The 27,740-nt window shown below is 49.9% G+C and overlaps 2 protein-coding genes across 5 annotated transcripts in view; both read left to right on the top strand.

Moving 5' to 3' along the window:
* TM9SF1 (transmembrane 9 superfamily member 1) overlaps positions 1-1,204 on the top strand; it is a 31,981-nt gene extending 30,777 nt beyond the window's left edge. The window contains exon 12 of the mRNA XM_054994539.1: positions 418-1,204. Coding sequence (XP_054850514.1) covers positions 418-811 — 394 coding nt within the window. The 3' untranslated portion in view covers positions 812-1,204. The remainder of the gene's footprint in view (positions 1-417) is intronic.
* Positions 1,205-8,555: 7,351 nt separating this feature from the next.
* The window catches only part of IPO4 (importin 4), a 28,381-nt gene continuing 9,196 nt past the window's right edge, over positions 8,556-27,740 (top strand). For 3 of the 4 annotated variants that reach the window (XR_008598004.1, XM_054994887.1, XM_054994888.1), the window contains exons 1-21: positions 8,556-8,846; positions 10,452-10,538; positions 13,088-13,167; positions 13,634-13,675; positions 14,891-15,020; positions 15,140-15,319; positions 15,966-16,031; positions 16,702-16,803; positions 17,756-17,839; positions 17,935-18,096; positions 18,335-18,388; positions 18,484-18,593; positions 19,082-19,190; positions 20,069-20,198; positions 20,968-21,081; positions 22,220-22,333; positions 22,835-22,958; positions 24,116-24,227; positions 25,094-25,212; positions 26,505-26,582; positions 27,127-27,184. Coding sequence is in view for 2 of the 4 variants with exons in the window: in XM_054994887.1 (XP_054850862.1) it covers positions 8,778-8,846; positions 10,452-10,538; positions 13,088-13,167; positions 13,634-13,675; positions 14,891-15,020; positions 15,140-15,319; positions 15,966-16,031; positions 16,702-16,803; positions 17,756-17,839; positions 17,935-18,096; positions 18,335-18,388; positions 18,484-18,593; positions 19,082-19,190; positions 20,069-20,198; positions 20,968-21,081; positions 22,220-22,333; positions 22,835-22,958; positions 24,116-24,227; positions 25,094-25,212; positions 26,505-26,582; positions 27,127-27,184 (2,124 nt within the window). In the remaining 2 variants the exon portion in view is untranslated. Of the gene's footprint in view, positions 8,847-10,451; positions 10,539-10,726; positions 10,810-13,087; positions 13,168-13,633; positions 13,676-14,890; positions 15,021-15,139; positions 15,320-15,965; positions 16,032-16,701; positions 16,804-17,755; positions 17,840-17,934; positions 18,097-18,334; positions 18,389-18,483; positions 18,594-19,081; positions 19,191-20,068; positions 20,199-20,967; positions 21,082-22,219; positions 22,334-22,834; positions 22,959-24,115; positions 24,228-25,093; positions 25,213-26,504; positions 26,583-27,126; positions 27,185-27,740 lie in introns of those variants that run through there. The other variant, XR_008598005.1, reaches the window with a different exon arrangement.

Raw genomic sequence — 27,740 nt, 5'->3', positions numbered from 1 at the left:
GCCGCCAACTTCCTGTCTCCAAGCTGCCCATGTTGCCCCGTTTTTTTAAAATAAAGTCTGGCCCAGTGGAAAGGGGAGAGCTGAAAATGGGCGTGGAACAGCTAGGTTTATTATACTTTTTTAATTCGTTCATTTTGTGTCCTGCCTATCTCCCCAATGGGGGACTCGGTGTAGCTCGCATCATTTTCTCCTCCATTTTCTCTTCACAACAACCATATGAGGTAGGTTAGGCTGAGTACGTCTCTCAGGAAGCTTCCGTCGCAGCATAGGGGATTGGAACCTGGGTACACATCTGCCAGAGGCTTCCATATAATTCAATTACCAGTCTGTTTTCAAAGGGGGCCCCATGTGGGTGGGTGGGTGGGTGGGGATGGGAGAGGGTGGCAGCTCTTGACATGTCCCCCCCTCTCTTGGCAGTGCCATCTCAGTGGAACTCTACTACATCTTCGCCACGGTGTGGGGCCGGGAGCAATACACCCTCTACGGGATCCTCTTCTTCGTCTTTGCCATCCTACTCAGCGTCGGGGCCTGCATCTCCATCGCCCTCACCTACTTCCAGCTCTCGGGAGAGGACTACCGCTGGTGGTGGCGATCGGTGTTGAGCGCCGGCTCCACCGGCCTCTTCATCTTCCTCTACTCCGTCTTCTACTACTCCCGGCGCTCCAACATGTCCGGCGTGGTGCAGACTGTGGAGTTCTTTGGCTATTCGCTCCTCACGGGCTACGTCTTCTTCCTCATGCTTGGGACCATCTCCTTCTTTGCCTCCCTCAAGTTCATCCGCTACATCTACGTGAACCTCAAGATGGACTAAGCGATTTCTCCGCTCCACTTGACTGGGTCTGCAATAAAGCTCGGCTTTCCTGTTGGCTGAGATGGGCGTGGCTCAAAGTGGTACCTCCCCACCGATTGGCTAGCCTAGGCATAGCGCCAGAAACAGCCTTCACCTTGGCCAGGAGCTCTCTGAAAACATGGCTCTTTGTGATCTACCTTTCTGCTGGGTGGGTTTGTTTGAGAACTGTCCTGCTGGTGTTGGCAATCATTCATCAGGAAGTGGGGGAAATTGTGTCCTTTAGCTCACCTCTCCTCTTGATCAGGACAGCTAGCCAATCAGGGAGCCTTGTAAATCCCAGCCATTTAGGCACTGCTACAAATTTCTTCCTCCCCTCTCTCATCACTCTTACTGGTCAAGATCTCAGGTGCTGGGGATAAAAGCTTGTTACTCTGCTCTCACTGGTTGAATTGTGACCAACTCGCTAGGCACCGTTATGTCCTGGTTCTCTTTCTATTGGCTAGGATATCTGGCCAGTTGAGGAGACACCAGGCTCTGTCCCTCAGGCACCCCTTCCTCCCAACAGAAAATCTTTGCTGAACCAATGTTGCTCCTTTTCCTGACCAAGTAGAAACTGTGAAGCCCTGCTCCCCACGCCTTAGTTATTTCCTTCAGAGTCCTTACGCAGTAGCTGGGGTTGGTCACCCAACCTAGGTAACCAGGAAAAAACTCCCTAACTGACGAAAGGTCCAGCAGAGCTGGCCTCACAGACACCAAGTGGCCCAACAGCTAACACCACGCTGTTCCTTGGGGCTTCCCTCTAAAGGGTTCCAGGTTTGGGGGAGACTTTGCCAGCTCTGGGCTACACTCCCTGAATCCTTCCTTGACCCAATGCCTTCCTTGGGACAGAGAGTGAAAACGATCCTTGTCTAAGGACGTGGTGGGAGAGAGAAGTGTCCAGAAAAGGTTTTCTCTACGGGGCCGAGACAAGTTTCCCTGCACCAGTAGGTGTCCTCTTAATGCAAGTCGGAGGTAGGAGAGTTACCGTGAAATCCTAAGCAGAGTTACTCCAGTCTAAGCCCATTGAAATCAATGGGCTTAGACTGGAGTAACTCTGCTTAGCATTTCACTGTTAGCTGTGGTTGGCCAGCTGCCTTCAAAGGTTGGATCTCTCCGGTAGATCTCTGAAGTGGATTTGCTAGCTGGCCCACAATGGCCTGGTGAAGGGAGTGGGGAACGGTGTCCCTGGAATTCCGGCGTTGCTGACACGCTCTCTCCTCTGTGCCTGGTGCCTAACACTGGAAGGAGATAAGCTGACTCCTCCGTTCCCATGTGGATGGAGAAAATGCCTAGAATTATCTATGGAAAAATATATATATAATGAATTCTGTATATTAGCAAGAAATGAAGTTGGGTCTTTTTTTTTTAATTTGATTTTTGTTTTTGTTGTTCCAATGGTTTCTTTTTTTTTTTACAGATCTTGAAATGCAACTTTTATTAATAAAACCCCCCTAAATTCAGTCTGAGTGTATCTCAAAGATAATTGCTTCCTGCCTCCCTTTTTGCCCCTCAACTATTTTTTACTGGGGGAGGGGGAAGTGTTGTGTGTCACAGGAATTCAGTGGGTGTAGAATCCCACCTCCTGCTCATCTCAGCTTTTGCTTACACCGAAGAAGACGTTTCTGGCCGTTAAGTAGTTGCTTCCTAATGGACCAGCCAGCTTCCTCCAAGCGGCTGCAAATCTGAACTTGGTTCCGTGATGCAAACAGCTTCTCCACTTCCCAGCTCTGTTACAAAGAAGGCCAAGCTGTTGCTTCTGAGCCTCTTGGCACCCTGCCTTCTGCTTCCTGTCCAAACCGCCACCCCCCCCCCTTCAGAGGTATTTTGAGTATCTCTCAGAAAAGCTCCGTGCAGCCTCGCCGGTTGTGGGATGCGTTCTTTGCATTTCTATTCTCTTTACAGCTGCAGTCCTGCAGGCACCTTGAATAAATAACTCTTATTGACCTCTTTGTGTCTTATGGTCTGAGTAAATAGGCTCAGGGTGGGGCTGCCACCTTGTTCGCAACTTTCCATAATGCTTTCAGAGTGATCGAAACAGGTTGGTCACATACGAAGCTGCCTTCTGCTGAATGAAATTCTTGGGCCATCACGGTCAGCTTTCTTTACTCAGACGCAGGGGCTTCCCGGGGTCTCAGGAAGGGGTCTTTCACATCACCTGCCGCCTTATTTTTATAGCTGGAGGTGCCATGGCGTGAATCCGGGACCTTCGGCATTCCGAGCCATATCCCCTCGCCAAATGTTGCCCGCATTCTGGCAGTAATGCTTACAGCATTCCTGTAAAGTAGGCCAAAAGTAATGTCTCCATATTGCAGATGGTCAGATCCATGTTAGCCATGTTAGTCTGTAGTTGCAAAATAGTAAAGAGTCTAGTAGCACCTGTAAGACTAACCAGGGCTTTTTTTCTGGGAAAAGAGGTGGTAGAACTCAGGACCGCACAATGACGTCACTTTGGGTCAGCTGGAACAAGGGGGGAGTTTTTTAAAGTTTAAATTGCCCTCAGCGAAAATGGTCACATGGCCGGTGGCCCCGCCCCCTGATCTCCAGACAGAGGGGAGTTTAGATTGCCCTCCACGCTGCTCCAGCGGCGTGGAGGGCAATCTAAACTCCCCTCTGTCTGGAGATCAGGGGGCAGGGCCACCGACCATGTAACCATTTTCAAGAGGTGCCGGAACTCTGTTCCACTGCGTTCCAGCTGAAAAAAAGCCCCGAGACTAACCAACTTTATTGTAGCATAAGCTTTCGAGAACCATAGCTCTCTTCATCAGATGCATGATGAAGAGAGCTGTGGTTCTCAAAAGCTTACGCTACAATAAAATCGGTTAGTGTTAAAGGTGCTCCTGGACTCTTTACCATATTAAAGATGGAGGCTGAAGCCGGGGGTGGGGCAACCCCGGGATCGCCTGCCAGAAGAACAGAAGCCCTGTTTCAAAACCTCACTGGGGCCTTGGAGGCAGCCTTAGGGGTTTGCTGGCAGCCTGGAACACAAAGTGTTTATAAAAACAAGGTCGCCTTTGGCCATGCACAAAATGCCTCCATCACTTAAAGCAACCAAACGGGGAGAAGGAAGAGGGGCTGGAGCGCCAAGCCCTGGCAGTTTAGAAATCAAACACTGGCCCAGAGGTAGCCTGGATGGTGCGGGCAAGTCTGAACACAAAGGGCTTGATAGTAACCATATCTGTATCCCAGAGATTATTTTTTAAATTAGTTTAAAAAAGAAAAGAAAATAGTGATACAACAGGAAAAAAGGGAAGGGGGACAAAAATCCAGAAAAAAACATTTGCAAAAGTCAATAATGCTAGGAAAAGTGGAAGGCAGTAGGAAAATATGCCCTGAGCCTGCTGGTGCAGGGAGGGCGGAATACAAATCGAATAAAATAAAAAGAGGAAGACCTAAAACGAGAGGGCTGGACTCAATAAAAGAAGCCAGGCCCTCCAGTTTGCAGGATCTGAGCAAGTCTATTAATGATAAGATGTTCTGGAGGTCTTTCATTCACAGGGTCGCCAGAGGTCGGAGGCGACTTGACGGCACATAACACACAACACATTACGAGGACCATCTGAAATGTGATAAACGTAACATTTAAGATGTGAATTTCAGGTATACAAAATATTTATAATAGGAACATTTTATCTCTCAATCCTAATGAAACTTGCCATTAAATCAACATGGATTTAATAAACTGTATAAACAAGTTGACTTGAAATCAAAAGATTATTTTCACTTTCCTCCAGAACTTGTTTTGATGCTCAGGCCTGAATTTATGAAGGAATAGAGACAGTGCCTCTGAGCATATGCAGAGCTGTTTGCAACTGAGTAGCTGCAGTAGCCCTTATCCACCCCATCATACCTCACTGAGGTCCCTCGTCTCCCCAAACCCACCCTCTTCATGCTCCCCCCTCCCCCAAATCTCCAGGGGAGCTGGCAACCCTACCAGGATCTAGGTAGGTTGGAATCAATATAATACAAAGCTGTTACAGCGTTTTGTAGCCAAGCACACGGCACAGCTTGCTGAGCCCCGTAGGGTTGCCAACTCTGGGTTGTGAAATTCCTGGAGATTTGGGGGTGGAGCCCTGGGGAGGACATGGTATAATACCACAGAGTCTACCATCCCCCCCCCCCTGCAAGCACCGAGCCGTTACTGACCCATGGGTCAAGTCGCATCATGACATTTTTTTGGCAGACTTTTTATGGGGTGGTTTGCCATTGCCTTCCCGAGTCATCTACACTTTACCCCCAGGAAACTGGGTACTCATTTTACCGACCTCCGGAAGGATGGAAGGCTGAGTCAACCTTGAGACAGCTACCTGAACCCGGCTTCTGGCAGGATCGAACTCAGGTCGTGAGCAGAGCTTGGGATGCAGTACTGCAGCTTACCACTCTGCGCCACGGGGCTCAGTGGTCCACCATCCAAAGCAGTCATTTTTCTCCAGGGGAACTGAGCTCTGTACTCTGGAGATCAGTTGTAATTCTGGGAGGTCTCCAGCCACCACCTAGAGGTTAACAGAACAACTAAATACAACTGTGGATCCTTAAGTATAAATCTAGCTAGTGTTCATATATTGCATGTGAAATAACAAACATTTATAACCCACAAACAATTTTATTTTTAAATGACAATTTTATGTCATTTACAGTCCGCCTTTCTCACTGAGACTCAAGGGAGATTACAAGGTGTGAGATTTGAACATTTAAGTATCAAGGACATGTCCATAAACAATGCCATAGGGTAAAGAACTGCAAGTTTAGAAAGATATAACATCAGCAAGAATCCAATACAGAGTTGAAGAGATGCTGAAGCAGAGCATAAACAGTTCTAGGACTGACATTAGGCAATGTGAAGTACAAGTAGTTCATAGGAGCACATATTTAAAGCAACAGATAGTATGTAAGGCAACATAGCGGTGAGGTCTATGGTTCCTAACTCATTAGTGAAGCATCTGAGACCCCCTCCCTATAATACAGCCCTTGTATCTGAGTAAAAAGCCTTTTTGAATAATTTGGTTTTGCATCGTTTGTGGGAAGCCAGGAGAGTGGGGGCTCTCCTGACCTCCTCAAGTAGGCCGTTCCACAGGGTAGGGGCCACCACAGAGAAAGCCCATGTACAGGCTGCTGTCGGTTTTGCCCTGGTGCCTGTTCAGATGAGCGAAGCTGCTGTGGAGGAGCATAGGGAGGGAGGCGGTCCCGTAGGTATGCCCGACCAAGGCTGTGAAGAGCTTTGTAAGTGATAACCAATACCTTGAACTGAGCACAGTAACTAATGGGTAGTCAGTGGAGTGACTGCAGGATGGGAGTGATATTCGTGCTCCTGCGTGCTCCTGATGACAGCCGAGCGGCAGTGTTTTGTACCAACCGGAGTCTCCTAGTTAACTTAGATGGGAGACCTATGTATAGTATATTACAATAGTCAAGTCTTGATGTTACTGTAGCATGGATCCAAGCAGCCAGGTCAGACATGCTTGTCCCCCCCCCGCCCCATATATATGTGTCAATATCAACCTTAATTGTTAAAACTCTTGTTAAAAGAAGGTAAATGACACACTATAGTAAGGGACCATAGACTTCACCACTATGTTGCCTTACATATTATCTTTTGCTTTAAATATGTACTCCTATATACGACCTGTGCTTCATATCTAATGTCATTCCTAGAACTGATTATGTTCTGTTTCAGCATTTCTTCAACTCTGTTTTGGATCCTTGCTAATGCTATGTTTTTGTAAACTTGTATCTATTTACCCTACGGCATTGTTTATGGAAAAGTCCTCGATACAGTATGGAAATGTCCTTGATACTGACTGTACTAATCTCATGCTGTGTAATCCGCCTTAAGTCTCACTGCGAAAGGCGGACTATAAATGATGTAAATAAAATAAATAAGAAATATAAACTGACCAATTACAAAAGTACAGTAAATATCTTCAGTTATCTCCTCGAAAACAATAAACACATCCTCTGGAAGGTTTGCTGGCAAAAATCCACAGACACTATTCTCAGTCGTTTGTTAAAGATCCCCTTGCAACTCTGTCACCTGGAGGTTTGGCAACCCAGAGTCGGGTTGCCAGCCTCCAGGTGGTGGCTGGAGATCTTCCGGAATGACAACTGATCTCCAGGTGACAGAGATCACTTCCCCTGGAGAAAATGGCTGCTTTGGAGGACGGACTCTATGGCATTATACCTTGCTGAGGCCCCTCCCCAAAGTCTGCCCTCTCCAGACTCCATCCTCCAAATAATAATAATAATAACATTCAATTTATATACTGCCCTTCAGGATGACTTAACACCCACTCAGAGCGGTTTACAAAGTATGTTATTATTATCCCCACAACAAAACACCCTGTGAGGTAGGTGGGGCTGAGAGAGCTCTGAGAAGCTGTGACTGGCCCAAGGTCACCCAGCTGGCTTCAAGTGGGAGTGGGGAATCAAACTCGGCTCTCCAGATTAGAGTCCTGCGCCCTTAACCACTACACCAAACTGCACAATGCAGGAAATTCACAAATACCCCCCCAACTGCCCCAGTGACCCCTCCTCTGTGCCCAGAAGATGGTGAAACACCTCCAGGATCCCTTGCCAAACCAGCCTATGACCTTTACTTTCTTTGAGTAGATATTTCTTTTAATCTTTCCCTTAACACCCTCTGGATAGTTAGCTGCCACCAGGAATATTATATTCCAATATATTTTATTTAAGTTTTCCCTTTGGTAACGTTCCTAAGCGTCAGGCTCCTTCGTGGTTCTATGTGGCCCTGAGGATAGGAATAGGATATAGCAATGACAGCTACACTGGGATATAACAAAACAAAAATAAACTTTTATTTAGTCATGAAGTGTATCGGTTTCATAAATGTAGTTCTCGGTTCTTAAAGTTACTTCATTTACTCTCATTCACACAGATCTCTTCTAAGGCTTACAGTTAGCCTCTTTCTTTAACTCAGTATTTCTCACAGATGTGCTTAAAGTTACTCAGGCTGCGCACAACTTGCCTGTTTTCTTCTGACTCTCATTCACAGAAATATGAAACCTGCTCAGGCAGCACACAGCTGGCCTCTCTTTCCCTGACTGAGTGTCCTTTCACAAACGGGCTCAGTTCAGGTTCCACACAGGTTATATTTCTTTCATGAATATTTCAATATACTCAGGCAGCACACAGCCAGCCTGCTTTCTTCTGACTGAAACCTTTCTCCCTGCACTGTCAGAGCCAAACTACAGGTGACGTCTTACACAGGTTGGACACTAGTCGGCTTCCCTCAAGTTTTGATGGGAAATGTAGGCATCCTGGTCTTGCAGCTGTAATGGAGAACCAAGCTGTAAAACCAGGACTCCTACATTTCCCATCAAAACTTGAGGGAAGCCAACTAGTGTCCAACCTGTGTAAGACGTCACTTGTAGTTTGGCTCAGTCTCAAACTGCATTCACTCCGCCTGCACTCTCAGTCATCAACCAATCGTATCACTCACTCATCCCTCTCTTTCACCCCCACTCTTCACCTAGCTCAAACCAAGCATTTAAAGACACACCCAGCCATTTACTTGGAATCATTACACAGCCTGTGGAGAATCTCCAGGAATTTCCCAATCTGGATCTGGCAACCCTAACCCAGAGCCACGGGGCGGGGGAATCCTCTTGGCTGCAATGAGTCCCTCTGAGCAGCAGGTGGCGCGCGAGGCCGGAGACGCACGCCGCTCTAGCCCCAGGAAGCGGCGCCTCGTCTGCTCCACACGTGCTGGGAGTTGACACGGTTCTAAGCAACTGCTGCTCCCCTCCCTGGCCGCTCCGCAGGGGCTGAGCCGCCCCGTCTGCCCCACTCTTTGGGGCGCTGGCCCAGGCCTCCTCCCCTCCCCTCAGGCCCTGCTGGAACCTTCTCTCCCCCCCTTCAGAGGGGCGCTTCTCCCCTTATTCCTTTCTCCTTATTTCTCGTGTCAGATACTTCCCCCCCCCTCTTTTTTTGCACAATGGCAACTGAGGAGTTAGAAAAAACGCTTTCAGACTTACTGCAGCCTGACAATGCCATCATCCAACAGGTAGAGGGGCAGGAGGTTTGGGGGGCGGGGGAGGCCCTAGCAATTCATGGGTGGGGGGAGGAGAACTGAAGGGGGAAGAGATGCAGAGGAGTTAGCCGTGTTAGTCTCTCTCCTGCTCTTCTGTATTTGACCAGTCTCTGTATCAGGCATCTGACGAAGAGAACTTGATTCTCGAAAGCTTATGCTACAATAAAATTGGTTAGTCTTAAAGGTGCTACTGGACTCTTTTTGAAGGGGGAAGAGAAGCTGTGGAGGGCAGGGAAGGAAGGGGGAGTTGTAGACTGGGGATTCTTAGGGGGTGGCATTTTAGAGAGTTGTGGGGAACGGGTAAGGCAGGGGGGTACAGATTTTACTGCCTTGCTTTTTAAAAAAAATTGCATTGTTTTAGACCAGATTGGGTTCTGTTGATGCAGATATGCTCCTACTGGGTAGTAGAGAAGAGCAAGAGTCCAGTAGCACCTATAAGACTAACAAAATTTGTGACAGGGTATTAGCTGAAGAAGTGAGCTTTGACTCACAAAAGCTCATACCCTACCACAGATTTCATTAGTCTTATAGGTGTTCCTGGACTCCTACTCTTCTCTACTGGTACAGTCAAAAACATGGCTACACATCTTGATCTGTCTCCTACTGAGTAGTTCAGCATTGCTAAAGATGGCATATTAATTAAGCTTTAATTCAGGAAGGTTTCATCTATGTGCTCAGCTTTATGCTAGTTTTCAAATTTGTGTGTGGACCGTACCCTATTGTATCTGTTTTCATTTAATGTCCCACCTGTTAGTTATATTTTATATTTGCTGTGAACGTCCCAGCTACTGATTATATTGTATTCACTTGCCATATGCAATCCACCTTAGAGCTCAGTGAGAAAGGCAGACTATAAATAAACAGTGACAATAATCATTCCAGTCCTACTGTGTTGTTTATTGGTGGTGTCTGCTGTTCATTTTTTTAAAAAAAATTGTAATTGGCCCTCAGTCTCAGCAACGAAGACACACTATAACTGCTGTAAATAAAATAAATAATAAATGCAGAAGTGTCTTGTCCAGATGTTCTCCCCCTCTGATAAAATATTGTGCCACAATTCTGGCCTTGGTTGCCCCATCTGTAAAATGGCAACTCCTAAGGGGGCTGACTTCAAAGGGTGGTTGTGAGGGCAAATTCAGTCAACTGCATATGTGCCGCAGGGCTTCTAGTCTGGGAGCTGTGGCAGTTTTAAAAAATGTGTTGGTAACTGGCTTCCATTTGTCATGGACCTGTTACATTCACATGTCGTGAATGCTGGTAACTTATGAGTAGGTGCACTGAACGTGTATGCTGTAGGAGGGCTAAAGCCAGTAGTTTCTACGGAGGGATCCAGAGGAGTCAGCCATGTTAGTCTGTAGTTGCAAAATAGTAAAGAGTCCAGTAGCACCTTTAAGACTAACTAACTTATTTGTAGCATAAGCTTTTGAGAATCACAGCTCTCTTCGTCAGATGCATCTTAGTTTTAAAGGTGCTACTGGACTCCGTGCAGGGAGGCTTTGAAAATAAAAGTGAGTTCTGCTGGGAGAGGCTTCATCCCCACCCCCACCCCCCATCTCATTTTGGGTTTCTCTCTCCTAGGCTACAATTCAGCTGAAAGAGGCCCTCAAACAGCCCTCCGCCCTGTCCCACCTCTGCCAGGTGATGTCCAACTCTCGGAACCCCCAGGTAAGACCCTGCAGCCCTTAATTTCTCAACAAATAGGTTCTAGGGCTCAAGCAGTGGTGGCAACCTCCCCACATGCAACCCCCTGCCCTTTAGTCACAGGAAGGTATAGTTGGGCAATGACCAAGATAAAAGGCACTCTGCACATGTTCAAAGGCTCCATCGCTGGTTTCTAAGTTTGTGTCTTCTAGGTTTGAATTCAGGACTGAGCCCACATCAGCCTAATCTCAGAGGACTGACTGCTTCTGCTGATTCCCACCCCCTCGCCCCGACTGTAGGTTCATAGACTTATAGGGTTGGAAGGGACATCTAGGGTCATCTAGTCCAACCCCCTGCACAATGCAGGAAATTCACAAATACCCCCCACACCTCCATCATCCGTAGCCAAATCAGCCAGTGGAGAACCACAACCTGACCCCAAGGTGGTGATCGGCACCACCTTGGGCATGTAAGAAGGGCCACGAAACCAAGCACTGATGCAACCCCTTCTGCCGCCTCCTTCATTGGAGCCATTTCTGCTTAGGGGGGGGGGTGCTTCCCTTTGGCTGACACCCTGACACAAGGGTAGGGTTCTGCCAATCTGCTCTACTCTGCCTTCCTATGCACAGAGTTGAGCAAGGATATTTATTCTATTGCCCTCTCCCACTTCTGTTCTTGCTGTGTGGTTTGCTTTATTCTGGTGGCTCTTTACACTGGCTTTAAGCAACAAGCCCTGTTGAGGGCCACAAAACTGAATGGATGAATAAGAATAAAAAATGAGCAGAGACCCTCCACTACCCCATGGGCCAAGCCTCACACCACCTGTGAACCCCTAACCCCATTCACGGTCATCCTGCCAAGTGGTTCATTAGCCTCCTTGGTTTCTGCCCTCCCAGTAAACCCAGGGGGCTAAACAAGTTCCTGGTGGGCAGTCATTCAGTGGCAGGTGGACTGCGGTTATCTTGGTGGGTCAGAAGCACCCTGTGTCTGCAGGACTGCCACCCCTGCGTCCGAAGGTTGGACAGTGTCACAAAAGTGTGTGTGTGTGTGTAGGTTGTTTAGTTGATTACCTTGACCAGGGTTTTTTTTTTCAGCAGGAACACAGTGGAATGGAGTTCCGGAACCTCTTGAAAATGGTCACATGGGTGGTGGCCCCGCCCCCTGATCTCCAGACAGAGGGGAGTTTAGGCACAGAGGGCAATCTAAACTCCCCTCTGTCTGGAGATCAGGGGGCGGGGCCACCACCCACGTAACCATTTTCTCCGAGGGCAACCCACTGAGTTCCATCACCTCTTTTCCCAGAAAAAAAGCCCTGACCTTGACTGATTAAAAAGTTGCCTTCATTTAATCAAGCAGCACGTTTTCAAAGGGCAGGGTTTTTTTAAATCTGAGAGCTTAGAATAACTGCCAGTGGCCATTGCTGTCTACTAGTGGAAGCATGCCTGACACTAGAGAGAATGCTTCTTCTAAGATCGTACCTGCTGGACACAAGCGTGTCTTGGCCACAAAGAAATTAATGCCTTTTTCCTGCAGAATTCATACAAATCTAATTGGATTCCATTGCTAAACAGCTAAACCTTGTTGGGCTGAGATTGTTTTCTAATGGGTGTGTCCAGGGCTCTTTTTCTGGGAAAAGAGGGGGTGGAACTCTCAAAAGGGAAATGAGGGAGAAACACATCCGATGTGCGGGGAGATGTTTGAAAGCCCTCCTTCTCCTGCCGCTCACGAGTGGTAGAAGAAGGGGCACTTTCAGTTTCAAACACCCTGCTATTGGCTTCACCTGATGCATCTTGCAGAGAACAGGTCCCCTGGAGGAAACGGCCATTTTGGAAGGGGGATTTGGAAGAGTGTATGCAAGTTTAAAAGTTAAAGCGCCCCTTTCTGCGTGGCTTGCAAGCTGCGGGGAAAGGGGTGCTTTAACTTTTAAACCCCTACACTTGCTTCAGCTGACCAGTGGGGAGCCTCCTGTCAGCTGAAGCAAGCCATGAGGGTTTAATGCGCTCCTTTCCATCTGGCTTCCAAGCCACTCAGAAAGGGGCGCTTTAACTTTTAAACTTGCACCCCCCCCCTTCCTAATCCCCCTTCCAAAATGCCCATTTCCTCCAGGGGAACTGATCTCTGTCTGGAGATTGGGGGTGGGGCCACCGGACACATGACTGCTTTCAAGAGGTGCCAGAACTCCGTTCCACCGCGTTCCTGCTGAAAAAAAGCCCTGGGTGTGTCTGTGTGCAGGCGTACGTTGTTGACAATCTCATTTACAACGTATCCAGGTAGACTTACATTGTGTCACTTTCCTCGATTCCTCACTTCTCCAGGAACGTGAATATGGGTCTTTTTAAAAAAAAACGTGTCTACTTAAAATGTATATCCTGCCGATCCCTCCTACCGTAAGCCGTGCACCCTCTGAATGCAAGAGGTGCCGCTGGCAGTGGGTCGGACCCCTGGGATTCCTCTCAGTATCTTTGCAAGAATTTCTGCTTTGGCCTTCTCTCGTTTCTCGCAGCGCCTCTTTTTGCCTTTCCCCAAATGATGTTTGCGTCTCCCCCTCTTCTCTCCCTACCCCCGCTCGCCAGATCCGGCAGTTTGCAGCTGTACTGGTAAGAAGGCGGCTAACCAAACACTGGCGGAAACTCCATGCAACTGAGCAGGACATGTAAGTTGAGGGGGGGGGGGACACAGAGGCTGTGCAGAAGGGTGAATTGCCCTGCTTTCTTCCCGTCCCCGGCGGAGTTCTTACTGGACCTCCAAATTCCTGGGCAAAAGAGATTGTTTTTTTAAAAAAAATTAAGTTAGCATTACTATCGCCTGTCGGAGTGTCTTAGTAATCCTCACAACAACCTTATGAGGTAGGCCATTGTGATGATTATTATAATCACTCTGTCGTTGACTATTAGCTGTGATGACTTAATGAAGCCTCCATGTCCGCAGACCGTGTACCTCAGAATCCCAGTTCTTGCATGGTGGGCAGCAGCGTGGAAGGGCTGCCGCTGTTACGCCTCGGGTTTCTCAGAAGCCCCTCGCCGGCCACTGTGGGCAGTGGACGAACGGAATGGTCCGATCCGGCGGGGGCCTTTTTCTGTCCCGGCCAAACCCAGCGCCTAAACTCTTGTCTCTTTCAGGCTGAAGAAGTTAGTGCTTTCCACACTGCAGCAGGAAGCAGAGTGAGTGAGGGATTTCTTTTTCAGTCGACTGAGCACCTAAGTCTGTTTTACTTGGGGGGATGGAATAGGAAACCACCAAAGATCGGGTGAGAGCAGAGGGGCCTGCTCCGGAGTTTTTTCTCTTAATGGTCGAAGCTGAAGGACTGGATGGCACAGATCTGTTCAGCTAAGAGGGGTTTCCCTTGGCACAGTCCTCTTGATGCACAAGTCTCTCTTGTATGGGGTGGAAGCCCCTTGTGTTGGGGGCGAGGGGATGCAATACGATTGTCAACGCAACAGGCTCTAGGAAAGCAGTGAAACAAAGCACCTTTCCAAAACTTCAGCGGCAGATCCTGAATTATCTGGGCCAAAACTGGAGAAAAGACAGCACAGGACTGTCTTAGAATTGCAAATATTTCACTGCCTCTGTCCAAAGTGGTAGTTTTAGCATGTCTGGTCTGGGGAGGCATGGGCTGCTTGCATTAATTATCTTTGTAAAATATTATAAACTTGTGGTTTGCAAAAACAGAAGTAGATGGGCAGTTTTAATTGGATTCGGATGTGTTCGGAGGGGGGCCACAAATGTCTCAACGGAACCGCCTCCCTGCATCGTCGGTTCTGTCGATAGTTTCCAGTGGGTAGCCGTGTTGGTCTGCCCTAAAAGGGCAAGTTTTGAGTCCAGGAACACCTTAAAGACCAACAAGGGTAGAAGCTTTCAAGAGTCACTTTTGTAAAGTATCCAGTAGCACCTTTAAGACTAACCAACTTTATTGTCGCGTAAGCTTTCGAGAACCACAGCTCTTTTCGTCAGATGCATCAATGCATCTGACAAAGAGAGCTGTGGTTCTCGAAAACTTACATGACAATAAAGTTGGTTAGTCTTAAAGGTGCTACTGGACTCTATTATTTTGCAACTACAGACTAACAGAGCTGACTCCTCTGGATCTTTGTCAGATGAAGGGAGCTTTGAGTCTTGACGGCTTATACCCTGGAAATCTTGTTGATCTTTAAGATGCTACTGGATTAGAATCTTGCAGTTCTGTTGGGGGTCTGATGTAGTTTTGCTCATCTCATTGGAGTAATGCTGCAGCCGGCCTGGGGCTGTCATCAGAAGCAGAGTTTGGATTGGGCCCTTTTCTACTCAGTTGTGAGGGGGTGGCATGTCAGGTTGGAGAGGCTGAATTGTGGAGCTGGGATGAAAGGTTCAGGCTGTCTTCATTCCCCCGTCTCCTTCAGCCACAAGGTCTGCCTCGGCTTAGCCCAGTTGGCTGCTGTTATCCTGAAGAACGAGACGCTGGAGAAATGGCCGCAGCTGCTTCAGCTTATTCAGCATGGAGCCCGTTCTCGGGACCCCACCCAATGTCAGGTACGTTCAAGCAAGCACCCCAGGGGAATTCAGCGCCCTGAGAAGTTCAGGTTTTCTCCAAGAGGAAAAATACAATCCCATCACTAACAAAGCACGCTTGCGCCCCCTTCTGCTTCCAGGTGGGATTGCTGCTGCTGAATTCCGCTTTGGAGCTGGACCCCGAGGTCTTTGCGCCTCACTACAAGGACCTCTTGCGCCTCTTCCACCAGACGCTGAGCGACCGCAGCCAACCAGCCACCCTCTACTACTCGCTGCGTAGCCTGAGCACCATGGCAGCAGGGCTGGGCTCTGATGAAATGGTGGGTAAACCCATGCCCATGGGCGCACACGTGGCTCTGCCCAGCCCTGGCCTCTCTCTGTCCAGCATTTTCATCCTGGGATCAAAAAGCCCCTTGCTGGCAGAAGACGATGGCTCTTAAGGCTGAATGGAGTCCTTTGCAACTCAACTGTACGTTCTTTCGGGCCATAGGAAGAGAAAGGGGTCTTGCTTGGATTTGGGACGCACGTCTGATGCATCTACCAAGCAAAAGACTCGTTCCAGGCTTGAGGCCTGAGGGAGAAATGTTCCAAGCCTCAAATGCTCAGAGCCGACAGCTCTGCTGTTCTTTTTGGGTCTCTGGCCCTGGTTATTTTCGGTTTCTCGATCTTGGCCGTTTTCACACGTCTTTACCCTCGCACAAAATTGCGCAAAACTCATGGAATGATGGCGTCTTCTTGGCGGAATTTCTGACATCATCGCACCATGAAACGGAATCCTGATGGGAAATTGCGCCATGAAGATGCCGTAGATTCGTGAGTTTTGCGTGATTTTGCATGAGGGTAAAGACGTGCGGAAACGGCCCTTGTCTCTGTATGCAACATATTGCTTACCATTTTCTTTTTTTCTCTTCCTCCCCTTCCCTCTCTCCTATAACCCCTGCCTGGGGTTTCCTTGCCACCCTCTAGAATCTCATGTCTTCGATGGTGCCCAAACTGATATTGGCCATCCGAGAACTGATCCGTGTCAATGAGGTGGGGGCTGCGTGCGTGTAACGTCAGCATGAGCCTTACTTGTTTGGGTGTTTGGGACTGGGGGGGGGAGCGGGGATGCTGGAGAAATGGGCCACACACACCCTTCTTAGTAGCTGATGTACACTTGCTCTGATGTACAGACTTCCCCTGGATATTTGGGCCTCTGTTTTCCACAACTTTAAGCACGTGTTGCGTGCCTTTTGCCTTCTCTGTCTTGGGCATGTCCTGGGCCCTATAAGCTTTCTGCCTGTCAGTCTGGACAGGGGGTGTACTTTTTTATGGATAAACGTCTCTTACTCAAGTATGTGTATCGAAAGGGAGGGCGGGAGAGAGGAAGTCCATCTGCATCTCACCCGTGCCTGTGGCTGCATGTGGAATATATCATGAAGGGCCTGTTACACGGCTTCGTCCACCCCCATTGGCTGTTGCGCAGTTGTAGCACTCATTCACAAATGTGTTTCACTGCTTGGGCAAGCCCCCCCCCTGTTCTGAAAGATGATTGCTATTGCATGATGTCCGGTGATGGGCAGATGCAGGCTCTCTCAGCCAAGACGTTGGGTTCTGCTTAGGGGGGGTGGGGTGCACCTAAGGCCGTGACCTTGTGCGTGTCCGTTTGGCACTCTGCAGGCGAGAGGCCTGTGGCAGCCAAGTCGTTCTTTCTCCCGCTCAGGCCCAAGCCAGTGAAGTGATGGAGGTGTTCGATGAACTCATGGAGACCGAAGTGTCCATCATTGTTCAGCATCTCTCTGAGGTCGTTGGTTTTTGTCTGGAGGTGAGTATCGTGGCCCTGGGGCAGCTCCTTCACTTGTTTTCTTTTCTCCCCATTACTCTGTTATCACTAAGAAGGGCTTCTTCTAACAAGATAACCAAGAAGGAAGAAAGTACCACGAGAGGGACTGGGTTTGAGAACCTGAGAACTTGAGCACATGTTTCAGTCTTAGAACCAATAATATTTATATTCATTTTTTCAGCGTTTACATGTGCTGCCTGTTAATCCTGACAACAGCCTTGTATAGTAGGTTGAGGCCTAAAGAGAAAGAGAGAGGCTTGCCAAGATGTGGCTGAGAGAAGGGGACTTCCCAGAACTCGGACCTTTCATCTTCTATAGTTTTCATGTATTAAGATAGTAAAGAGTCCAGTAGCACCTTTAAGACTAACCAACTTTATTGTAGCATAAGCTTTCGAGAGCCACAGCTCTCTTCAACAGATGCATCTGATGAAGAGAGCTGTGGTTCTCAAAAGCTTATGCTACAATAAAGTTGCATCTGACGAAGAGAGCTGTGGTTCTTGAAAGTTTGTGCTACAATAAAGTTGCATCTGACAAAGAGCGCTGTGGTTCTCGAAAGCTTATGCTACAATAAAGTTGGTTAGTCTTAAAGATGCTACTGGACTCTTCACTGTTTTGCAACTACAGACTAACACAGCTAATTCCTCTGGATCTATGTTTTAAGGTGTGGCACCAGCCCCCCGAATGCCAGCTGCGGAGGGACAAACAGGGCTGGGCTCATAAACTGCTGGGGGGGCTTCACAGAAATATCTGACCAGACACTTGGACGCCAGATGCTGATCAAGGGCTGAATCAGGAACGGGTTTCTGTGTGTTGCATGCAGTACCTATGACACTGGGTCTCCCGAGAGCCGTTTCCCCGCTGCATTCTGTCCCCTCCTCCTGATTCGGATGCACAGCCAGGGGCCACTTTGTCTCTCAAACCTGCTTTTCCTCAGGTGGCTTCTAATCCGGCCTTGGGCGACAACCTGCGGGTGAAAGCCTTGTCCTGTATCAGCTTCCTCATCAAACTCAAGGGCAAGGTAAGAGGCGGCCGGGCCCGCCTGTGCCTTTGGCCGGCCCTGCTCCCAGGGCCGGCTGCCCCCTTCAGAGCGCCTTTCTCCTCCCCGCTTTCCAGGCCATCCTGAAGCACAAGCTTCTGCCGCCCATCCTGAACGCCCTCTTCCCCATCATGAGCGCAGAGCCGCCCCCGGGACAGATGGATGCCGAGGATGAGCTGACGGAGGTGGACATCGAGGATCGGGCCGAAGTCCAGACGCCCAAGCACTTTGCAGCCCAGGTCCTGCCGAGGGGGGGGGGGGCACCCCACCCCGCCTGTTTGGCCCCTGGGTGTTCTCTGGCCCAGCGTTACCCCCTCCTCCTCTCGCAATCCCAGCATGCCCCGCTGTCTCTACCTGTTCTTCCTTCAGTCCCCCACTTCTCCCTCCTGCCATTTCTCGTTGCACCCCAGCGTGCCGTTCTCCCGTGCCCTTTCCCAGTGGCCCGGTCGGTCAGACCCTTTTTGGTCTCCTCGGCAGGTGGTGGATATGCTGGCCCTGCACCTCCCCCCGGAGAAGCTCTTCCCCCAGCTGGTGAGCACGGAGAGCACGGAGGGAGGGGCTCGAAAGAGTAAGGGGGGAGGGGGGGTGCAGGAGCTGGATTCAGGCCCGGCCCGCTCTTTCCCCAGACGCCGCTGATGGAGCCCGCGCTCTTGAGCCCAAACCCATACCATCGCAAGGCTGGACTCATGTGCTTAGCGGTGCTGGCCGAAGGCTGCGGGGATCACATTCGGACCAAGTACGTGCCCTTTGGGTGGGGGGCTGCCAGTCCCCAGAATTGCTGACCGCTGCAACTGAGTCTCAGCTGAATCCTGTCTTAACAGTGGGGTGGCCTGCTTGGTTACAGATCCAGAGGAGTTAGCGGTGTTAGTCTGTAGTTGCAAAAGAGTAGGGAGTCCAGTAGCACATTTTATTGTAGCATAAGCTTCTGAGAACCACAGTTCTCTTCATCAGATGCATCGTCAGCTTTCGAGAACCACAGCTCTCTTCGGTAGAAGTTGGTTCGTCTTAAAGGTGCTCCTGGACTCTTTACTATTTTGCGACTGCAGACTAACGTCTCTAACTCCTCTGGATCTGTTTTTATTGTATTGTTAAGTACTTAACTGGCCAGAGATATATAGGTGGTGAGGGGAGAGCGGGGAGAGGGTGCAGGGAGTGAGGGCCACGTAAATGTAAAAACCTTCCGTGACTCCTGCAGCTGATTTACACCCTCTCACCCCATCCCAGGCACCTCCAAGCCATGCTGCAAGTAGTGTGCCGGGCACTGTCGGACGACAGCCAGGTGGTGCGCAACGCGGCCCTCTTTGCTCTGGGGCAGTTTTCTGAGAACCTGCAGGTGAGCAAGCTGGGGGTCAGGTGGGGGGAACCGCTGAGACCAGGTCTGTGGGTTCAGTCCGCTTGGTCAGTTCCTGGCGAGAGGAAGGAACGTGCTTAGGTAATGGTGGAAGGGCCGAATGGCTCCTGGTCAATTCCAGCCTTGGGTCTGATTTGACGTCCAAGTAAATCGATCAGCTGCTTGGGGGGCCCAACTGGCAGGGGAGGAGGTACCCCCCCTCCCACTGCCTGGCTCGGGGGCTCGGCGGCTGCTTTTTCAGGGAGGAGAGGCCTTTGGATGGCAAATCGTCTTCAGCCGCCCCTGCTTGATCCCCAGCCTGCTTAACACAAAGAGTAAAATCTTTTTTGGAACTCCTTTGCAAAGCTCAAAGTTTTTCTGCTGATAATTAATTTTTTTGTTTGCTGCTGCTTATGTCCTTGTGCCGTTAGAACCCTGGAAACGCCGTCGCGGTTGTGAGGCACACCCTTTTAACTTGCAAATCTTTTGGCGGAAGCCCAAAAATAAATAATGGCTATTGGTAGAAACGTTTGTCAAAACGGAGACAGTGAATTTGCCAGAAATTATAAAATCATCGACAGTTAATGCATTTATATAATGATACCTCTCATTGTTTCCCCCTCCTCCGTTTTATCTCACAACGACAACCCTATGAGGTCAGTCAGACCAAGAGCGACGGGCCCAAGGTCCACCAGCGAGCTTCTGTGGTTGAGTGGAGGATTCGAATCTGGATATCCCATTTCCTTCTCTCTCTCTCTCTCTCTCTCTCGCTAACCACTATTCCACCAATACGATGAAAAGCCGCAGACCGAGGTCACGGGGGTCCAGCAGAGTCGCTAACCTGCCATTCTCTCTCTCTCGCCTCCCCCCCACCCCGCCAGCCTGACATTGCCCGCTACTCCGACGACATCATGCCGTTGCTCTTGCGCTACTTGGAGGGGGTGCAGCTGGCACATACCAGCCACCTGGCCAAAGCCTACTACGCCCTGGAGAACTTTGTGGAGAACCTCGGTGAGGAGCCCGGCCCGTCCAGCCACCCCCAGCCCCTCCGGTTCCTCCTCTAGGATCAATAGATGCCCTCCCCTTCCTCTGAGGAGGGGGTCGAAATGGCAGTATCCCAATTATTTATTTACCTGTAGGGACACTTTGTTATTATGTTTTCCCATCTGCCCCAGAGGGTGCTAGAGAATGAAATGCTTAAGGCCGCCCATGGCAGGATTTGAACCCATGTCTCCCTGGTCTTTGACAATTTGACCTCCTCCAGCTCACTGCCAGGCTTTCTGTCTTTCTCTGTCAGGGGTAGGGACACAAAACAGCTTGCACCCTGGCAGCCTCCTTTGTCCATTTTTTTCAGGGGGGAGTGAATGTGAATCGTGGGTGACCTCACCCGCCAACAGGGTTTAGCCACCACATCCTCCTCCGAGCTGTCTCGGTTAGAGCCCTGAGAGTTAACCATTACATTTCTCCAGAGGAGTTAGCTGTGTTAGGTACAAAATAGTAAGGAGTCCAGTAGCACCTTTAAGACTAACCAACTTTATTGTTGAATAAGCTTTTGAGAATCACAGCTCTCTTCGTCAGATGCAGAGAGCTGTGGTTCTCGAAAGCTGATGATGCATCTGATGAAGAGAGCTGTGGTTCTCAAAAGCTTACGCTACAATAAAGTTGGTTAGTCTTAAAGGTGCTACTGGACTCCTTACTACATTACATTTCTGACTGTGTATGTTGTGTGTGCTCCCCTCACCTCATGCGCCAATCCTTCTGTTTTTCTTCCTCTTCTCAGGAGACAAGATCTCACCCTACCTCCCAGCCCTGATGGAGCGGATGCTCACCACCTTGAGCTGTCCTGGCAGCCCCCGCACCAAGGAGCTGGTGGTTAGCGCCATTGGAGCCATCGGTAAACATCCCTTCCCACACTGCCTTGGCCAGTTTATGCCTTTAAAAATGCGGAGCAGCCTCTGCGCACCTGGAGGGAATTCCTGGGAGCACGAGGGACGGCCCAGGCAAGGGCATGTTTGGGAGTTCAAATCCAAGTTTTTCAGGCCTCTCGGGCTCAATTCAGAAATGCTTCTAGAAGCGTGTCTGATGCAGGAAGCTGCGTTGGTAGGCTGGAGGTGCAAGGAGTTCGCCATGTCCCTTTGCCTCTTGTGCTAGAAAGCCCCGCAGCAGGAGGGCATCTCCTGGGTCTCCTTCGGTTCCGTGTTTTTGTTTTTTGGTCCCCAGATTGCTCCTAAAAACCAAGGAGGGAAGGCCCCTTCTTACATGCCCAGGGTAATGCCAGTTGCCACCTTGGGGTCAGGAAGCGATTTTTCCCTAGGCCAGTTCTGCTAGGGATCTTGACAGTGGTTTGCTGTCTTCTGGGCATGGAGCAAGGGTCACTGGGTGTGTGTGGAGGGGAAGGGGAGGTAGTTGTGAATTTCCTGCATTGTGCAAGGGGTTGGACTAGATGACCCTGGGGGTACCTCCCAACCCTGTGATTCTATGATTCCTGGGTTCTCTTTCGGGAGATGAGGAGTGGGTCAGATGAAGTGGCTCATTTCCCCCTCTGTGGCGCTGAGACAGGGCCGGATCTAGGGTTGCCGGCGCCCAGGGCAACCCTAGTCTGACCCCTTGTGCGTGTAGCGTGCGCTTGCGCGCTCCCAGCGATGCGTGGTGTCATCATTTCTGTGACATCATCACGTAGGGCGGAGCGTGCCACCTGCGCTGTGCACTGGCGAGGCAGTGTGCGGGGCTGGGAAGCTGCAGGACAGGGGCAGGCGAATGGCGCGGGTGGCCTTGCAGCTCCCCGCGCTACCTTTTCCCTGTCCTGTGGGGCAGGCGAAAGGCAGCGTGGGGGGCTGCCTGCACTGCCGCCCATGTGCTCCCGACAGCTGGCAGCTGCTCCCGGCGCCCCTTCCCTGGCAGCGCCGGGGGCAGACTACCCCCCCTGCCCCCTCCTCGATCCTGCCCTGCTCTGAGAGTCTGGGGACTGATAACCGGAATCTCCTAGGTCCATTCCAGCCCAAACCTCACCTTCTCCCCCTGCCTCTCTCTAGCCCAGGCTGCCCAGGGGGCACTCCTGCCATACTTCCAAGTCATCATGGACCACCTAACAGGTTACCTCCTAACCACACGGGAAGACCTCCGGCCAGTTCAGATTCAGTCTGTGGGTAAGCCAAGGACTTCCTATCATGTCTTTTTTTATCTTGCTGTTCCTCAAAACAACCCTGTGAGGTAGGTGAGGCAGAGAGAGCAGACAGCCTAGGTTACGCGGGGATCTGCACGATCAAGAGGGGATTTAAACCTGAGTCTCCGAATCTGATACTCTAACCACTACACCTCCCTGGATTACAACCTTTTACTCTTTATATTTTGAGCTCTTTCAGGCAGGGGACTCCCCCTGGCTTATGGTACCCTTGCAAAGCACCCAAAACTCTCCTGCTATGATGTTAAACATTTTTTGCTTTTGATACATTTTACTCGTACCTTGTTTTGCCAGATGCCTTGACGGGCTACAGCAGAAAGTCAGGGCATAACTGCTTTTATAATTAAGGTGCGGATGTGGTAGAAAGAGACGGGGAATGGACGGGCAATAAGCTCTCCTGTATCCTGCCTGCCCCATCCATCCCTTGCCTCTGTGGCTGACCCTTCTCACTCGGTTCCCTCTCCAGAGACGCTGGCCATCCTGGCCAGCTCCATGGACAAGGAAGTCTTCCTGCCGCTGGCTGAGAAATGCTGTCAGCTTGGCCTGGACCTCTGTGACCAAGTGGACGACCCAGACTTGCGGAGATGCACGTAAGCCAGCTGGGCCTCCATTCCGGGCTGGTAGGAGGGAATTCCTCTTCCCGCAGGCATTCAAGGTAGTGCTTCAGAGGTTGTGGGGTTCCCTGGGAACTGCAAGATTTAGGAACGGCTATGGTTTAAGTGTTGAGACACCTTCTGTACACCCCCTGACATCTTGGGAGAAAACCCAAAGAGGGCTCAGAAGTGATCTATCATATATGCCTCCTGCATATCTGCCATGAATGTATGTGGGTTCTGCCTCTGGCTTCTGAGAGTGCGGGAAGTTCTTTATTGCTCCACGTCAGGGGGTTATCATGCAAATGTTTACTTTCTTGCTCCGCTGAGCCAGTGTCCTTGACAGCCAGCCAAAGCTGGCTCATGGTGTGCTCTTCCTGAGAACCAAAGATAAGTCCATCTTTCTCCCTGCCTGCTCTAAATAATATCTCACTCCAAAACCACCCCCCGTTAACAGTCCGTGTCCCAAAGACAGGAATATTCCCTATAACTAACATTGCTAGCCCCACCTATTTATTTATTTATTTAATCACATTTCTAGACCGCCCTCCCTGTCAGACGGGCTCAGGGCGGTTTAACAACAGTTTAAAACCTATGTCACTTCTGCCAATTTTCCACTGTCTATGCACCTTGTAACGAATGGATCTCAAAGAAAGTTACTTCAACTGGAACACCTGTTTGTTAACTGTGGAGAACTTGGGGGACCTAACTGCCAGGGACCGACATGATCTTTAGGAGACAGCCTGCCACCAGCTTACCAGGCAAATTTAGCCCAGTCATTAGAAGACAGATTCCTGTTTTCTTATCTCGGCTTTGGAATCAGTACCGTGTCACCCTGATGATGAATGCCCTCGCTGCCTCCCAAGACATTTCTGGCAGGATGCATGCCAGTGGCGTCTCGCTGTCCAGGCCCTCCTAAATGACTCCACGAAGCTGCCTTTGTTCAGTTTTTGATTCCGTCTGCAGCAAGAAGGATCACCGGGGCTGGCAAGGCGGGCACACGCAGCGTATGAGACGAAATGGATTTTTAGCATTTTTATTTAATCTCAATTGGGCTGATCATCTTCCATGTTATCATGTGAACTCCTCACTTGAAAAGAGGGGCCAGTTTCAAAATATGGATGCTTAGAAGGGGTCTCTGTTCCCCTCCTTAGGTACAGCCTCTTTGCCTCGCTCTCTACCGTGCTGGAGGAGTCCATTGCACCGTACCTGCCTCGAATCACCACTCTTATGATCTATTCTCTCAAGTCTACCGAGGGTATTGAGGTAAGAGCAACGTGGCCGTTTTGAAAGCTGGTCTCTGCAGTCAGGAGGGCTACAGACTTTGCCTGTGTGAGCGCATGTTAAAGAAAGCTGAACACTGGGTTAAGCATAAGCATAAGCAAAGCCATGTTGGATCAGGCCAGTGGCCCATCCAGTCCAACATTCTGTCACACACAGTGGCTAGAAATCCAGTGCCATCTAAAGGACTGTCAGTGAGGCCAGGACACCAGAAGCCCTCCCACTGCCTTCCTTCCAGCACCAAGACAACAGAGCACCACCTCCCCACAAAGAGAATACCATCTATCTCCTGTGGCTAATAGCCACTGATGGACCTCTGCTCCATATATTTGTCCAGTCCCCTCTTGAAGCTGGCAATGCTTGTGCTTGGGCACGGAGTTCTGTGCTTGGGCACGGAGTTGTGAGCTTTGTGAAAGCAGCAGAGAGGTACTGCCTGAATTCTGAGTTTGCATGGAAAGGTCTGTCTGTTTTCCCCCGACGTGGGACGAAGCAGCGAGGGATGGAGTGGCCACGTTAAAGCCGGGCTGCAGAATGCAGTCCTCTCTAGAAGCCTAGTCAGATGCCCACAGCTTCTTTCAAGGTCTTTGTGGGCATTATTGTTTGGTCCGAACTGCCTTGAATTGTTGGGGGTCGATTAATTACTAGTCTCTTCTGGGTGAATATTTAGGCTGCCTCTTAGGGCCGTGAGCGTTGATCGGTAGAGGAATGAAACTTGAGCTTCAACTGTGTTTTAATCATCGGAACTACAAGCCAAGCCATGCGCCTAGATAAAGCCACCCAATCATAAATCCTTTCCAATAAGAACACCCTTTCCTGCGCCCGACGTGCTCGTTTCTTTTTGTTTCGTGTAGCCTCACCTTGGCACTGGGAGTTCTTTTCTCTTGTTCGACGACGAGGAAGAGGAGGCCGAAGTGGAAGGAGATGAAAGCCTTACTGATGAGGAAGAGGACGATGATTCAGAGCTCACGGGGTGCTTAATGATTTTTTGGGGGGGGGGTCATTGGGAAATTTAGCTCTATGCTCTGCTGAATGTCCAAGATGGAGAGAGGTTTTATTTTTAATTAGCCCTTGGAGCCTAGGTAGAGCTTAGCCTGTGGCACTTAATGGGTTGGGGGAGAGACGGAGAAGAACTTCTCAGGCCAGGAACCGGGCTGTCTTGGATTTGGAGGACCCGGGATATCATGGTCTAGAGAGGATATTTTGATAGCATTGAAAAGCAGAACAGGAAGTTAGGGGGCACAGACTCCACAATGGACAAAGAGGAGCAGCAGCTGAGACTTCAAGAATTAAGATTTAGGTTAAATGTTGAGGGGAAGCGGGACTTTGAGAGTGTATCAGTAGCGGATTAAATGCTGTCCTAAGTCAAGTTGCACCCTTCTGTGTGTGTTATGTGCCATCAAGTTGCCTCTGACCTATAGTGACCCTATGAAGGAAATAACAACAACAACAATAATAATATTCGATTTATATGCCACCCTTCAGGACAAATTAATGCCCACTCAGAGCAGTTTACAAAGCATGTTATTATTATCCCCACAACAAAACACCCTGTGAGGTGGGTGGGGCTGAGAGACCTCCCAAATGTCCTATCATTAACAGATCCTGCAAACTGGAGGATGTGGCTTCTTTTATTTCCAACCGTCTCGTTTTAAGTCTTCCTCTTTTCCTGCTGCCTTCCACTTTTCCTAGCATTATTGACTTTTCCAGGGAATCTTGTCTTCTCATGATGTGACCAAAGTATGATAGCCTCAGTTTTGTCATTTTGGCTTCTAGGGAGAATTCAGACTTGATTTGATCTAGTACCCACTTATCCTTCTAAGCCCATTGATTTCATGGGGCTTAGACTGCAGTAACTCTAGATGGGGTTGCTCTGTAAGTTGCACAGGGATACTAATGAATCTTGCCCCTTAGGCCTTCGAGCCTCAGTCCAGATTAGACCCATTTGGACTGCAGGTGAGGGCTCACCTGGGTGAATGCACCTCCATGCCGAAGTGGAACAGTAGAAAACTAGCAGGGGAAAGGATGGTAGGCCAGCATTCTCGCCACCATGCTCGTTTTCTAGGGGCAGAGATTTTTATTTTGTGGTTTGGGGGAGCATTCAGGCCTGTGAGTCCTGAAGCGATACAGCCTCGCCACAGTTTGTGGCTAGTTCAGAAAGAACCCGATCTTAACAGGTTTTCTCGGTATAAGATTTGGCCTAAGGGTGTTGCTTGCAAGGAGGCAGGGCCTGACTCTCTCACTCTTGCTGCCCGTTCTTCATAGGCTGAGTGTGGGAAACGCCTTTATGGATGAAAAAGAAGACGCCTGCGTGGCCTTGGGAGAGATCGCCATCAATGCCAGGTCTGTCCATTAATGTTGTATTCTAGCCTCCCACCCAGGCTCTCAGCGCAGCTTATGTGGGATCTCTGCAACAACTGGTGAGGTGGAGAGGGAATCTGCCCGTAAGATTCACAGCCAGGTGGAGATTTGAACTCACATCTGAGACTCCGTGTCATTTTCCTATTTTGGTTTGGTAGTTTTGAGAGGCTATAGCCTGCTCTCATCAGCTCTCAGAAGCTAAGCAAGGTCTGTCCTGGTTATCGCTTGGATGGGAGGTCACCAAGGAAGTCAAGGGTTGCAGAGCAGAGGCAGGCAGTGGCAAACCTCCGTTTGTCTCCTGCCTGGAAAACCCCATGAATCGAAGATCTTTTCCTCACCAAAGATGCTTATGGCACATCTCATACCCCCCCTTCTTTTTTCTTTATTGCCTTTTACTGGGGAAAATGGATTACACATGTGACAAGGTATGGGGGGGGCGGGGGGGGGCACAACCAAGCACAATGAGCGAAGTTGCTGGAGGAGGACGTTGTAGCCTTTCCGACTAACTCCTTTCCCCCTGTCTCAGTGTGGCCTTCCTGCCTTTTATGGAGAATTGCTTCCAGGAAGTCTTCAAGCTGTTGGAGGTAATGGGGGGGCCAGAAACAGACGTCCAAATGTCGCAGTCAGACAGGCAGAAGGTAGTGGGTGGGGGAGGGCTTGGAATGGAGCAGAGAAAGGAATCCTGGAGGAAGTTGAGGGAAAAGCCCCTCGTCATGTATGGGAAAGCGGATAATTGTTTAAGGCCAATGAGGGGGCCTGAAAATGGCGATCTTAGCTGCCGCTAACTCGGGGGGGGGGGCTGCAGGGGAAATCAAGGAGGAGATAGAAGGGGGGGAAATAAGGGGGGGTTGGATTAGAAGAGGGATGGTGTGCTAGGACAAGTGTAACACAGAGAATGGTCCATGGAGTGTAAAACGATCTTTGGAGCACTTGGAACAGGGAGATTGGACAGGGGTTATATTTGGGGCACCCTGCCCTGGATAGCCCAGGTGAGCCTGATCTTGTCAGATCTCAGAAGCTAAGCAGGGTCGGCTTTGGTTAGTTGGACGAGAGACCTGCAAAGAAGACCCGGGTTGCAGAGGCAGGCAATGGCAAGCCACCTCTGTTAGTCTCTTGCCTTTAAAACCCCGCCAGCGGTCG

Source organism: Eublepharis macularius, chromosome 12 (genome assembly GCF_028583425.1).
Source record: "Eublepharis macularius isolate TG4126 chromosome 12, MPM_Emac_v1.0, whole genome shotgun sequence".
In the NCBI taxonomy this organism is placed as follows: Eukaryota; Metazoa; Chordata; class Lepidosauria; order Squamata; family Eublepharidae; genus Eublepharis; species Eublepharis macularius.
Note: the sequence above shows the minus strand (reverse complement) of the source record. Positions and strands in the feature narration are given on the sequence as shown.